The sequence below is a fragment of the Plecotus auritus genome, assembly GCF_963455305.1.
Source record: "Plecotus auritus genome assembly, chromosome: 9".
In the NCBI taxonomy this organism is placed as follows: Eukaryota; Metazoa; Chordata; class Mammalia; order Chiroptera; family Vespertilionidae; genus Plecotus; species Plecotus auritus.
In genome coordinates this window covers 130831763-130847772 of record NC_137783.1, presented here as the reverse complement: position 1 = coordinate 130847772, position 16010 = coordinate 130831763, and the positions used below count along the sequence as shown (strand labels likewise).

At 36.2% G+C, this 16010-nt stretch overlaps 1 protein-coding gene across 2 annotated transcripts in view; it reads right to left on the bottom strand.

Annotated features, from left to right (window-relative positions):
- Positions 1–16010, bottom strand: part of METTL15 (methyltransferase 15, mitochondrial 12S rRNA N4-cytidine) — a 188627-nt gene that overhangs the window by 170804 nt on the left and 1813 nt on the right. For both annotated transcript variants that reach the window (XM_080641321.1, XM_080641322.1), the window contains exons 2-3: positions 15530–15759; positions 10938–11224 (exon numbers count right to left, since the gene is read on the bottom strand). In XM_080641321.1, the coding sequence (XP_080497447.1) occupies positions 10938–11207 (270 nt within the window). In that variant the 5' untranslated portion in view covers positions 11208–11224; positions 15530–15759. The remainder of the gene's footprint in view (positions 1–10937; positions 11225–15529; positions 15760–16010) is intronic.

Below are 16010 nucleotides of genomic sequence, written 5' to 3'. Positions count from 1 at the left end.
AGGCTACAAAGTTTCAATTGTAGAAAATAAATAAACCCCAGATACCAGGGCCTCCGCTTGGGTCACCAGGGGGCATGGCCGCCCTGCAAACCACCACAGGCCCCTCGCCCAGGATGCCCCATGCCCCAAGGGAACCCCCACCCTGATCCGGGACACTCTTCAGGGCAAACCAGCTGGCCCCCACCCGTGCACCAGGCCTCTATCCTATCTAATAAAAGAGCAATATGCAAACTGACCATCACTCCAACACACAAGGTGGCTGCCCCATTGTGGTCAAAGATCCTGCCCCCATGTGGACACAAGATGGCCACCACAAGATGTCCAGCAGGGGAGGGCAGTTGGGAGGAACCAGGCCTGCAAGGGTGGGCAGTTGTGGGTGATCAGGCCAGCAGGGGAGGGCAGTTGGGAGGAACCAGGCCTGCAGGGGAAGGCAGTTAGAGGAAAACAGGCTGGCAGGGGAGCAGTTAGGCATCAATCAGGCTGGCATGGGAGTGGTTAGGGGGTGATCAGGCTGGCAGGCTGAAGCAGTTAGGGGCAATCAGGAAGGCACGCAGGCGAGCAGTTGGTAGCCAGCAGTCCTGGATTGTGAGAGGGATGTCCGACTGCCCATTTAGGCCTGATCCCAGTGGGCCTAAACGGGCAATCGGACATCCCTCGAGGGGTCCCAGTTTGGAGAGGGTGCAGGCTAGGCTGAGGGACACACACCCCGTATAATTATATAGTTGTTTATCTACATATATGTAAAATAAAGATTTTAATAGTACCATATCATTGTGGAAAAATAAGCATAAACATGTTATTGTCCTTTGTAGTTATAAACAATGCATTCACTTTTAAAACTTTAAACAGTTGTTAAACTATATAACATTAATGGCATGACTGAGTAGATATGCAAACGTTTGTTTCTGGGCTCTCTGTTCTATTTCATTGGTTTATATGTCTGTTATGCCAGTACCACAGCTTTGGTAACTACAGATTTATAGTAACTTTTGAAATCAGGAATTAGGAGTCCTCCAGGTTTTCGTTTTTTTCTTTATTGATTAAGATATTACATATGTGTTCTTATCCCTCTTTGCCCCCTCATCCTCCTGCTCATGCTCTCACCCCAATGGTGTGTGTCTGTGTCCATTGGTTATGCTTATATCCATGCATACAAGTCCTTTGGTTGATCTCTTCCCCTTATCCCACCTTACCTACCTTCCCTCTGAGGTTTGAAGGTCTGATCGATGCTTCTCTGTCTCTGGATCTGTTATTCTTTCTCAAAATTGTTTTGATTATTTGGTGTCCCTTGAGATTCCATATAATTTTCAGAATGAGTTTTCTATGTCTGCAGAAGACATTATTGGGATTTTGATATGGATTCAGTGTACCTGTAGGTCATTTTGGAAAGTACTGACATTTTAACCTTATTAAGTATTCTAATCCATGAATATGAGATTTCATTTCTTAATGCCTTCTTTAATTTCTTTCAGCAATTTTTTGTAGTTATCATTGTACAAGTCTCACACCTCCTTGGCTAATTTCTAAGCATTTTGTTATTTTTTTATGATATTACAAATGGAATTGTTTCTGTAGTTTCCTTTTCAGATTGTTGATTATTTATGTATAGTAAATTCTGTGCATATACTTTGTATCTGCTACATTACTAGACTAATTTAATGGTTCTAGCATTTTTTGTGTGTAAAATCTATACAGATCATATCATCTGCAAACAGACATTTTACTTCTTCCTTTCCAATTTAAATGCTTTTTCCTGCCTAATTGCTCCAAATACAGCTTCCAGTGCCATGCTGAATAGAAGTGATTAAAGCAGGCATTTTTGCTCTATTTATAATCTTAGAGGAAATGCTCTCAGTTTCACCATTGAGTTCAATATTTTCACTATGGATTTTTTATATGTGATTTTATTAAGTTGATATAGTGCCCTCCTATTCACAATTTGTTGAGTGTTTTTATCATAAAAGGATGTTGAGTATTATCAAATGTTTTTCTGCTCATTTGAGATGAGTATGTTATTTTCCCTTTCATTTTGCTGATGACGCTTATTACCTTTATCAAATATTTTATGTTGAACTATCCTTGCATTCCAAAAATAAATCCCACTTGGTCATGGTGTATAATTCTTTTCTATGCTATTAAATTCTGTTTGCTAATGTGTCTCGAAAGCTTTGGTATCAAGATAATTCTGGCCTCACAGAATGAATTAGAAAGTAGTCTCTCTGCAGTTTTTTTGAAAAATCTGAGCAGGGTTAGTATTAATTCTTCTTTAAGCATTTGGTAAAATTCACCAGTGCAGCCATCAGGTTTAGAACTTTATCATAAGATTTTTGATTACTATTCAATCTACTTATAATTTATAGGTATATTCTAATTCTTTTATTTCTCCACTAGAGGCCCAATGCACGAAATTCGTGCAAGAGTAGGCCTTCCTTCCCCTGGCTGCCAGCACCGGCTTCCCTCTGGCACCCAGGACCCGGGCTCTCCTTTGGCTGCTGGCAGGCACCTGAGACCTGGGCTTCCCTCAAAGCCCCGGCTTCCTCTGGAAGGACTTCCGGTCTAATTAGCATATTACGCTTTTATTGTATTTCTCCATGATTTAGTTGTGGTAGGGTTTGTGTTTCTAGGAATGTGTTTATTTCATCTAGGTTATCCAACATGTTGGCATACAAACGTTCATAGAATTTTCATATAATCCATTCTATTTCTGTAGAATTGATAGTAATATCCCCATCTTCAATTTGGTAATTTGAGTCTTCTCTCCTTTTCTTAGTCCATCAAACTAAGATTGTCAACTTTGTTGATACCTTTCATTTGGTTTTGTTGATTTTGTTTTTCTACTCTCTATTTCATTTATCTCTGCTCTAATCATTATGATTTCTTTCCCTCTGCTTCCTTTAGGATTAGTTTGTTCTTCTTTTATCTAGTTCATTACATTTTAAAGTTAGGTTGTTGATTTGAGCTCTTCATATATATATATATATATATATATATATATATATATATGTATGTATGTATATGTATATATATATTTAAATTGATATATTTATGGTAGTTTGAAATATATATATATTTAATTGATTTAAGAGAGGGAGAGTGAGAGAGAAAAATCAATGATGACAGAGAATTACTGACTGGCTGTCTTTCTTATTTTTTTAATTTAAGTATTTATAGCAATAAATTTTACCATTTATTGCTTTCACTGATGTCATAAGTTTTGTTATGTTGTGTTTTTGTTTTTTTCTTTAAGTATGTTCTAATTTCCCTTGTGACTTCTTCTTTGATCCACTAGTTGCTTAAGAGTGTATTGTTTAATTTGCACAAATTCATGAATTTTCCAGTTTTCGTTCTGTTATTGATTTCTAACTTATACCATTATGCTCAGAAAAAAATACTTCGTATATCTATCTTTAAAAATCTATTGAAAATTAATTTATGGCCTAACAGGGTCTATACCAGGGGTGGGCAAACTTTTTGACTCGAGGGCCACAATGGGTTCTTAAACTGGACCGGAGGGCCGGAACAAAAGCATGGATGGAGTGTTTGTGTGAACTAATATAAATTCAAAGTAAAGGAGCGGAGGGGAGAGCAAGAGAACCGGATAGAACAGCCGGATCCGGCCCGCGGGCCGTAGTTTGCCCAAGGCTGGTCTATACTGAAAAATATCTAATGTGCACCTGAGACAAATATGTATGATGCTGTTGTTGTGTAGAATATTCTATGTAGGTCTGTTAGATCTGTTTGGTTTATTGTGTTGTTTTAAGTCCTCTATTTCCTTATTTATATTCCATCTGGTTGTTCTACAGACTATTGTGAGTGGGGTATTGAAGTACCTAACTATTGTTGTAATACTATTTCTCCCTTCAATTCTGTAAGTTTTTGTTTCATATATTTTATTGATCTGACATTATATTTATGCATCTAATGGTTACACTGATAATGGTTATACCTTCTTGCTATATTGAACCTTTAATTAATATATTTATTCATTTTTTAAAATATATTTTATTGATTTTTTTACAGAGAGGAAGGAAGAGGGATAAAGAGTTAGAAACATTGAAGAAAGAGAAACATTGATCAGCTGCCTCCTGGACGCCCCCTATTGGGGATGTGCCCACAACCAAGGTACATGCCCTAGACTGGAATCGAACCTGGGACCCTTCAATCCGCAGGCCGACGTTCTATCCACTGAGCCAAACCGGTTAGGGCTAATTAATATATTTATTAATATATAACATCCTCTTCTGATTTCATTAAAATTCTCTTTCCATTGCTATTTAATTAAAAATTAAGCTGAGATTCTAGAAAGATTATTAAAAAGAAAAACAACTTTATATTTTATAATTATGTGTGCGTATGCAAATTGTGCAAAAGAAAAAAAAAAATACTGATGCTGATTTCAAAGCACCTCAATGTTCCATGACTGACTTTGTAACAAGTAAATTACATAAACAAAGTTATGCTACACAACACCCTTTTTTATCTGTTTTATATTTGAGATGGATCATTTATTAGAGAGAGGAGGATAGAGAAACATAAAACATAGGTGTTAACTAAGGAATTCTAATGAGAAAAGGAATAAAATTCTAAACTATACCAATTTTCAGAATTGTCAAGTAAAATGTTTTACTATTATATTATTCACTAATATCTAATAGCATCAATCATTAGAGTCAAATCCAGCATTGTTCACACCAGCTGGAGAGAGCCAGCTACACAAATTTCTTCCTAATGCTACACTCAGTGACATCAGGATGGTAACTTGAAATGGGCCATACTAGGAATATAGAAATCATGGAAATCTGCAAACAAAATAAATCAGGGGTTTTGCCTTTTTAAATCCACACCCTCTCTGGACCCTTAGCAAAGTGTTATATACCAGTGAAACACTGGAAAATCACACTCCAGAAGGTATTTTGATACAAAGGTCACTTAACTAGCTACATGATTTAAGACAGAAACATTTTTCAAATAAAATAAAATGTAAAATAAAAATTTGCTTCAAAGAAGCCTATAAAAAAATAACAGAACGAAGCTCTTCCTGTAAGCTCCGAGATGACCTCTAAAAATAGTTCGCTATTTGCTTGATTCAGAAAACTGCACAAAATCATTTAAATCAAGAGGTTCAAATTTTCATTTTAAGAACACTCATGAAAGTGCCCAGGTCATCAAGGGTATGCCCAACCGGAAAGCCACCAAGTATCTTAAGGTTGTCACTTTACAGAAGCAATGTGTGAGATTCCATTGTTATAATGATGAAATTGGTAGGTGTGGGGCAGGACACAGAGTCAGTGGCCCAAAAAGAGTGCTGAACTTTTGCTGCACATGCTTAAAAATGCAGAGAGCAATGCTGAACTTAAGGATGTAGATGTAGATTCTCGATCATGAACACACCCCGGTAAACAAAGCTCCCAAGATTTGGCGCAGAACTTACAGAGCTCATGGTCAGATTAACCCATACATAAACTCTCCCTGCATGTTGACATAATCCCTACTGAAAAAGAGCAGATTGTTCCTAAACCAGAACAGTTTACACAGAAAAAAAAAATTATGAAAAGGAAACAATACATCTAGAAAATTGATTCCATCTGAAATTTTAATAGTTCCTTCTTTAAAATTGAATGCATCACCCTACAGGTGCTATAGCACTGGTTCTATCTCTTAGAAAAGTCCCTAACTTTTTCAATAACTTGAGTTAAAACAAAATAAATTAAACTCCTCTGTTATCAATCAACCTTCAATATTTAAAGAGAGCAAACATATAGTCTCAGGACTTTCTTTTATGTTTTCTCTCCATTAAAGATTGTAAAGATTTTCAAGTAAAACAAGTGAAATACTGCTAACGATCATTTTAAAAAACCCATTATACAGAGCACAATAAATTTTTATAAAGAAAATGATCACATATGATATCATGAGATCTTTGGCAAATCTAGTAATTATGAAGTATTAAATGTTAGAATAGTAAAATAGATAAGATACTATACTTACTTTGAATATTTATAAATGCAACCTTACAACCTTGGCCTGATGTTTATCATAACCTATTTTGCATCAGTTTAGATACCAGTTCACTTTCTCTGCCCTAGTATCTGTTCCTTCACCAGGTTTTTTAATTACTTCATCAGACTGGGCCTGTCACACTGAGGCTGGAATCATAAGAAAGTCATGGGCCATAGTAGTTACCTCAGTACCCAAGGACATTCCTTTTATTGGTGTCTCCAGTTTACTTGGACTTTTATATATTCACTTAAAAATCATTACACACTAACCATGTTGCAGACCTTGTATGAGGCAGTGAAGATATAATGGCAAATAAGATAAATATGTTCATGACTTCATGGCGAGCAGTCTGCTGCCAGAGATGTCCATCGAACAAATAATCTCATAAAAATTACTATTATAAATTATTGTAAGTGCTATGAAAGGAAAGTATATGACTCCATGAATGTGTAGCAGAGAGACTCACTTTCTCTGGACTCAGAAAAAGTTTCCCTGAGAAAATTAAATTTGACTCAAGGCCTAAGGGATGGTGATGAGGAGAGTTCTAAGCAGAGAAAGGAGTACTTTTCCACTTCCAGACATGTTGGCTCCTCCTTTGCTGAAATTTTGATTTCTATATTTGCTGTCCCTTGGCATTTTTCTCTTGAATTTTATTGTATTAGCTATCAATCTTGACCTTCTATCCCCATAATAATAATAATAGCAAATGTTTATGGAACACCTACTACTTGGAAGATACCACTTTAAGCAATTTATATACACAAACTCATCTAATCCTCACAGTGACCATACTGAAGTAGGTTATATTTCCTCATTTTATAGATGAGGAATCTGAGGTAGAACTATGAGAAGTTACTTGTCTAAAATTACAAAACTGCTGGTACTAATCTTGCATGTTCCCTATCTCCTTCATAACTTATCACTCCAAGCCACCAAGGTAAATTAGCACTACTAATGGAAAAGAATACAAAACCTCCTATATCCTCCAAACTGCCACCATCTTCAATTAGGCTCGATCATGCTCATTTTCTCTAGTTTTCAGAAATTAGGAATAAAAAATTGACCAAGGTAGCCTATATTCAAACATCTACAGGAACAAGAAAAATGTTGTTAGGAAAAGTAATACATTCTTACAAAGTGATTGATTCAGAAAATGAAATATAAAAACTGGTCAAGGAGAGCATTATAATTTATTTAATTCCTTCTGTACCTCTCAAGGGAGATGAAGATCAGAATTATTTTTCTTTTAAATCAAACTCAGGTTTTGCATGTATTTGCAAAGCTAAAATAATATATAGTACATTGGCTAGGACGCAGAAGAAACTCCCAAAATCAATTATTTTCTTTAGGTAAGCATCTTTTAATAAAAATTTTTTTAAGGAAAGAAATTACTATTAGGTGACCAAGGCCTCACTCAAAACTGTATCTAGATTTCTTTTTAAGTTCCTGTTATGACCAAAAGTTTAATTTACAATTCACCATTGAAGGTGATGTGAAAAACAGTAATTAAGTGGGCGATTGATACAAGTGAGTGTGTGACTCATCGTTTGCAAAGGAAAATGATTTTGGGGAAAAGGCTCAGGAAGAGAAAAAGCAAATAATGGATTCTGCAAGAAATGCAGACCTTTCCTGTCCAAGGACTGTCACCAGTTCTTTATTACTTGAAGATTAAGGGAATACTGAATAAAGCTGTCTGCCAGACAGCAGAAAAGGTAAGAAATAACACTGTCTCTAAATGTACCTCATATGAAAGCATTCAGAAATGCATTCATAAAATTAAACTTTTTATATAAAGTTACTAGAAAACCCAACTCAAATCTGAACAATGGAAACGTCAAAATAAGACAACATTACGTTTGTCAGGAACTTGAACAGAATGAAACAGCAGGGTAGGTCAAGTTGTAGACTGTCTATAATTTTATTCCACTTTGTTTTAGAAAAACCACAGATCCAATACTGATTTAGTAGGAGACTTAGTGGCGTTTGTTTGTATTTGGTTGTTTTTCTACTTCATGGGTCAGTCTAAAATAAATTTGTTTTTTACTATTAGGTTTCACCAAATTTATGCAATTTGTTTCTCATTCCATAGGTCAAATACAAGCCATTTAATTGAGTTTTACTTCTTTACTAACTGCCCTATCCTTTATTAAATGTGTTTTTAATAAAGTATATATAAATTTATACATTTATATATACTTTATTAAAAACACATTTAGGTAAAGATATTGTTATCCTTGCATTATGAATCTTAAAGACAATGAAGAGAATTTCATTTCAATGAAGTCATATTTAACAGGTTTTATCCAACTTAATTTTTTTAACTTAATTCTTTAATTTTCGTTTTCATGTGTATTGTAGAGTCCCTACTATGCAACAGCACTGAGCTAGATGTTTAACACATATTATCTATTTAAGAATACTAGGTTTATTTTGTTATATACTGCCTGAAGATAAGGAAACAGAGAATTGTTATAAAGCGATCTAAGTCATATCACTGATGGGCTTATATTTGAGCAACATCCAGCCATTCTAGCATACCTTATGCATATAGCTTAGAACCTAACTCATGAAAACTGTGTGATCTAATTTGAAGAAGTCTCAGAAAAATTTAAGAGCTCTGTGTGTGCATGATCACACATGCATGTTAGACAACAGATTCAAACTTGGGCAGTTCAATTAAAGAAGCAAGGTATGACTTTTAAAATGAAAATGACCAATTTAGATAATAACAGTAGTTTCTAGAAAAGGAGGTCATATTTCTGAAGTCAGCAAGATAAAAATTACCAGCTTTAATTATAAATAACATTTGAAAATAATTTACTATAATAAAGATTTTTTCCCATTTGTAAATATTAATTTTCAGGAGGTTTCTAACTTGTTTGTTTTTGGCTATCATATCACCTAATATTTTTGTGATCTCTTTATAGATATTAAAGCATTTTCATATTTCAGACCTTAAGTAATCCTGTCAGCAATAGTATAAATAACTCAGGTGTGATTAATATTATGTATTAATATTAATACTATGGGTGGTATTAATACCAGATAGTCAAACATTTTTCTGGATTTTTTCCCTAAAGGTGTTTTTTTTTTGTTTTGTTTTTTAATGAGATTAACACTTACAATTGGTGGATTGGGTAAAGCAGATTACCCTCCATACTATGGGTGGGCCTTATCTAATTTAATTGAAAGCTTTAATAGAGCAAACACTGACTCCTGGAACAAAAAGGAATTCCGCCAGCAAACTGCCTTTGGACTCAAACTGCAACTCTTACCTGGGTCTCCAGCCTGCCAGCCTACTGTGCAGATTTTGGACTTATTAACCCTCTATAATCATGTGAATTAATTCCTTAAAAATAAATCAATCAATCATCCTCTCTTTGTCTTTCTCTCTCTCTCCCTCTCTCTCCTCTCTCTCTCTCTCTCTCTCTCTCTCTCTCTCTCTCTCTCTCTCTAAGAAAACAGAGAACAGGAATTCAGATCTTTACCTTTGTCTACAGTCATTCCTGAAAAGATGCTAAAATTCTCAAGGAGATGAAAAGTAGAATTCAGTTTCCATACCCTACCACTTAGCCAGTCTAACGTTCTTTTTCTTTTAAAATACTTATCTGACAAAACTAATCAGCTCTGGAAAACAGTTTGGCAGATCCTCAAAAAGTTAAGCATAGAGTTGTCATCTATTTCACGCGTAGGTATATACTCAAGAGAATTGAAAACATATTGTCCACACAAAAAGCTGTACATGAATGTTCATAGCAGCATTATTCACAGTGGCCAAAATGTGAAAACATAAATGTCATAAGTGGAAGAATAGATTTTTTAAAAAGTGGTACATCCATACAACGAAATGACTCAGGGATAAAATGAAATAGAGATACATGCTACAACGTAGATGAATCTTGAAAACATGCTAAGTAAAAAAAGGCAGATGCAAAAGGCTACATATTGTATAAATCCATTTATATCAAACTAGAGGCCCCTCAGCCTGGCCTGCGCCCTCTTGCAATCCAGGACCCGTCGGGGGATGGTGTACTGCCAGTTTCAGCGTGATCCCCACAGCTGGGTCAAAACGGGCAGTCCGACATCCCACAAAGAATGAAGCAGTGCTCGAAGTGGCAGGTGGCTGGGGAGGAGCCCAAGTCGGGGCGGAGGCAGTGCAGCTCCAGCTCACCCTGGCCCCGCTGTGCCTGCCACCTCTTTGGTAGTGCTGCGACGGAGGCGGGAGAGGCTCACACCACCGCAGCTGTGCTTGCCAGCCATGAGATCAGCTTCTGGTTGAGCAGAGCTCCCACTGTGGGAGCACACTGACCACCAGGGGGCAGCTCTTGCATTGAGCGTCTGCCTCCTGGTGGTCAGTGTGCATCATAGCTACTGGTCAAGCAGTCGACCAGTCCAGCAGTTGACCACTCACTTAGGCTTTTATATATATAGATGTCCATATTAGGCCAATCCATATAGACAAAAAAATAGATTAGTGGTTCCCAGAAGCAAAAAAAAAAGGGGGAGGGGGAGACAACAGCCCAGCCTGCATGGCTCAGTGGTTGAGTGATGACCTATGAACCAGGAAGTCAAGATTCGATTCCGAATCAGAGCACATGCCCAGGTTACAGGGCTCAATCCCCAGTGTGGGGCATGCAGGAGGCAGCCTATCAGTGATTTTCTTTCATCATTGGTGTTTCTATCTCTCTCTCCCTCTGACATGAATAAAAAACATTTAAAAATATTTTTTTTTAAAAAAAGGGAGACAATAGAGAGTGAATACTTTCAGGTATGGAGTTTCATAATAGAGTGATGAAAACATTCCTGAATTAGGCAGTGGTGATCATTGCAAAATATTGTGAATATACTAAAATCCACTGAATCACACAATTTAAAATTGTGAATATTAAGATAAGTAAATTATATCTCAATATAAAAATAAAAGCAAATCAACTTACCTGCCCTTTTTGTGGTGCCAAACAACGAACAACTTCATCCACCATTACTGGAATATGTAGTTTACTCATAGCTTCAGAATCTCTGTCTTGAGATCTGTGAAACTCATGAGATCCAGTTTGATTTGTTTGCTCCTGGGCTTTATTTTCATCATATCGTTCTGATGTAGTATGTATCCTTTTTGGGCAGACACCTAAATTAAATATGCCAGCTTCCAACCAACACGAAAGAAATTCTTTATAGGTTCTACAAAAGTGTGGATAGCGAAGCATTCTGTACGTCAACAAATCTAGAAAAAAAATTTTAAATATCATGATTGTTGGATTTTTTAAAACGATGTGATAATACTCGGGGAAAAGCAAGTTAATATATAATATTTACCACACAAAAATGTGTAAGATTCATCATCTCAAACAAGTGTGAGTGACTAATCTCCTTATACAAAGTGAGGAAGCTAAAATAATTTAAGAAACAATCTGAAAATGTAGTTTTTAATGTAGCCTAATTAGCCCTAAGACCATTAATGTTTTAACCATAAGAAATGTGAAAATTAATTACTTAGTTGTCATTTTTCTGAAATATACTTTTTTGAATTTTAATAGAGTCTAAACAACAAGTTCAATGCATTAGAACTGTTTATTTGAAAAAGATGTCTGCATGACCAAAGGGATTATAAATATTATCCTATGTTAGGTTTAGGTGGTCTTTTATTTCAAGCTCTTCTATTTGTTTTTCTCATAATACCAAGACTTCATCTTCAATTTAACTTTGAGAAAGTATCCCTGGAAAAAGACTATGAATGTACATCCAAAAATAAAGGGAGGTGTTCAGTGTCCCAGAAAAGTAAAAATCTCACAATTTTGCCGTGAATACTCTCTGAGACCATGTCACCATGACCTATTTCATGAAATACTTTTCAATCTAAACTGTAACTTTATAAACACTAAGCTGAGCATACTTTGCCATTTCATAAGCACCACTGCTTTAATTATCAGGCCCTTGCCCTTAAAAAAATAAATAAAAGTAAAAAGTTGATACATCCTTCACTTTTTCATACTTGTTCTATTCTATTCTGCAATATGTAACTCTTTAAAACTGAGAAGGAATGTAAATGTATTAATAGATCTTTTGCAAACATGCTTTTTTACTCAATTGGTTGTAAACAACACTTTTGATGTGACATACTTCAGTAATTAACAAATTAACACAACTCTCCCTTCCTCATAGAATATGAGTCATTTAAGAGTAAGACCCACACCTTTATATCCACAAAATTAGATGTGCACTAGGTGCTTAATGTTTTCTGAAAAGAAAATAAATGGATAAATTCAAGATTCTTCAGAATTAACATTTTTATCAAAGTTTGCTTTAGAAAATTTCATTTGTCTGACCAACCTTACAAAAACTTTCTTAAAATACTTCAAAAAAACACACATAAATCCCGTTTAAATATGCCTTCCTTCAGTTTTGCAATAGAAGATGAAGAATAATGTTGAAAAGTTAATCACATGTAATGACTAGAGAAGAGATGCAAATATATCTATCTCTACATATTTAATATATAAATATAGTATCAACAAGATATCCTTGATGATAACATGTCAACTTTACCAAATTCATACTAGCTGTACCGGTTAATAATGCCGATTTTGTAATCAAAGAAAACATGATTATTTTAAGAGATACATCAAAGGTGCTTTATTCAAAGTAATGTCTATCACGAGCTACACATTTCCCCCATCTTTAGGTAATTTGTGGATACCGTCCCAATAGAACTTTTCTTGTTTTGAGACAAACCATTTAGAGACCCCATTTTCTACTTCTTCATACGTTTTGAAGTGCTGCTCAGAAAGTGCATGTGCCATCGATCAACAAGTGGTAATCTGAAGGAGCAATGTCTGGTGAATACGGCGGGTGGGTTAATACTTCCCAGGCAAGGTCTTTTAACGTGTCTTTAACTGGTTTTGAAGTGTGTGATGGTGCGTCATCATGAAGCAACATTACTTTGCCATGTCTTCTGGCACATTCTGGTTGTTTCACAATCAAAGTGTGGTTCAAATTGATTATTTGTTGTCAATAGCGGTCAATATTAAATTTTTCACCTGGTTTTAGAAGCTCATAATACACCACACCTTCCTGATCCCACCAAATGCAGAGCATTGTCTTCTTTCCAAAGCGATTTGCCCTTGCAGTCAATGTTGATGGTTGACCTGGATCAACCCATGATTTTGCGCATTTGGGATTCTCAAAATATCACCAGTCACAATTCGATGCAAAAAAGACTTTCTTTCACCAGTCACAATTCGATGCAAAAAAGACTTTCTTTCGTGCCATTGAAGCAACATTTTACTGATGACTTTTCGGTTTTCCATTTGTCTTTCGTTCAGTTGATGTGGCACCCATTTTCCTTCCTTTAAAATCTTTCCCATTGCTTGTAAATGATCGGAAATTGTTTGCTGAGCAACGTTTAATCTTTCTGCAAGTTGTTTTTGAGTTTGACACACATCTTCATTCAATAATGCTTGTAATTGTTGGTCTTCAAACTTTTTTGGTTGACCTGGACGTTCTTTGTCTTTCACGTCGAAATCATCACTTTTAAAGCATTTAAACCAGCATTCACAAGTATCCTGAGATGGAGCATGTTCACCATAAGCTTCCCGAAGTATTCAGCAGCACTTTTCTTCAAAATAATGTAATGAATTAAAACTTCCCGCAAATGCTCTTTTTTTGGGGGCAAGAAATTCGACACATTTAAGCGTAAAAATATCTATGATGTTAACACCTTCAGAAAATTTGACATATGAAGTTTTGAAGCTTGCTGTCAATACAACAAAATAGCATACATATCAAATTGCATATGTATCAACATATGTGTAACTCCATCTATTGAAAAAAAAATCCGCATTATTAACTGGTCCATCTAGTACACAGAATTATGTGGCAAATGTGGCACAGGAAATATATGGCAAATAAATAAATATATATACATATATACATATATATATATGTCTATATATATATATATATATATATATATACACATATATATGTATGTATATATAATAGGCAATGAGCGTTTTAAGTAAAACTAGATTGTTCAGCAGTAACAAATTAGCCAAATGAATAATTATGCTTTATGTTTGCTAGAAAGTGTATACAAGTAAATTCAACCACCCTTTAACTTAGTATTTCTAACATTTTTTACAAAATAAAAGTTCACATTTATTGAGCACTTACTAAGTACCATTAATAATTGTAAACACACCACATGTATTAACTCATTCAATCCTTACTACTCTTAGAGGTAGGAACTATTATTTCCATTATAAAGATGAGGAAAACAAATAAACACTGTGTGAAAAGGTCAGATAGCTCTAGAGCCATAAAGCTAGAAGTGTAACTCTAGCATTCCATCCCCAGAGCCTGTAATTTTAACCTCTATGCTATAAACATAGAGACCACTGGCTCTATTTAATACACATGTGTAACTGAAGAGTACTTTAATTATATTGACTATGTATTGTAGTACCTCATAAATTATATTCTTTTGTTTTTTTAAGGAGCCAATATCCTACCTATTGCTTGGTCCTACTCTACCTGGGAATACAGTATATTATGAGGTACCCAACAGAGGTCATACAATGTATAGGTCTAAATAGTGCAGTCTGGAGTATAAACATTCTAAATAGTATGTCCAGACTTCGATAATGTTTAAAAAACAAAACATCAATTCCAATATAGGAATCAGAACCACCTGGGACAAAGCAGGTAGGATAGAAAAAAATGCTGCCTTTGCCAGCAATTAATTCTTTTCTTCTATATTCAATTTCTCTTTACTCAACTATGTTCAAAATACAAAGCCTGAAGATTTTATTATGCACCAATTGGCTACTACTAGTAAAATGGGTTAACAAGGAGTAAGGGCCACAATAATTTTCTTCTTTGGGTGTCTCCTTGAATACCTTGCAAGGAGGTAAACTCCAAAGTTCTTTCTCTGTCCTCTGCAGCCCAATCTCCTACCAGAAACCCAAAAGCACTCCGGCAGTCCTCCAAGAACCAGCACCCTACGTGATGTAAGGCAATATATGTGCCCTCCGGTCACAGCAAGGAAGCAGGGGGTCAGGAAACCCGGCCCAATCCGTGGCTTCCTAAGTCACTTAACTTTTCTTTGCCAGCAAAGTTTGGTTTAGCTGTTGAGACCACGGAATCGGGCTCTTTTAACTGTCGAAGCACAGAGGTGAGCGATACTACTTTCTCAGTGGGACTAACAATTGCCATCATTGCAGTCAGTTTTCCTCCGCAGAGAAAACTTTGAGAACTTAATTCCTGAACCCGGAGACTGGCACCGGAACGCAGGGAATGTGAAAGTTCTAAAGGAAAAGGAAAAAAGACATCCTTTGGCCTAAGAATTATACTCGGACGAGATAAAACTGTAGAAAGTTCTGAACTCAGGATGAATGAGCGTGGAGGAGAGGAAGCGGTAGAAGTGGGGGCAGGGGCGTGTGTTTCCCTTGTCCAGGGCGAATTGGGCGACCTCTGGAAGTTCCCCAAAGGCGTGGGGTGAGCTCCCGGGACTCGACCACCTTCTCCTCACCTGAAGAACGAAGATTTCTCAGTTGGCCTCTAACCCGGGCCACCGATGACCACTATGGGGAACCCGAACTTGTTGCACGCCTCCGTCCCAGCCCTGGGGGAAACTTGCAAAGACGGACAGATCGGGTCTACGTCCCGCCCACAACCGAGGAACGTGCGCCTTTGGTTCCGCTGCTTCCAGCCCCAGCTGCCCAAGGGTCTTGCAGGCGCTGGAGCTTCCAAATGGTGTTCCTTTGTGGGGAGAGGGAGGAGCACGGGAGTTGGTAAATAAGACCCTAGCAATGTCAGGATTTAATTCACTTTTCCTTTTTTTTTAAGGTCAGATGCAACTTTAAATCTAACTTTCCATTTTATACTCGTCTCCACTCTTCATTTTACTACAAACCTATGTTAAATTTCTGTGTTCTAATAACATGGAAGTTAGCTATACACCAGTTTCTTTAAAAGGCGGGAATTTCTGTCTCCTTAGCACTGTATGTTTC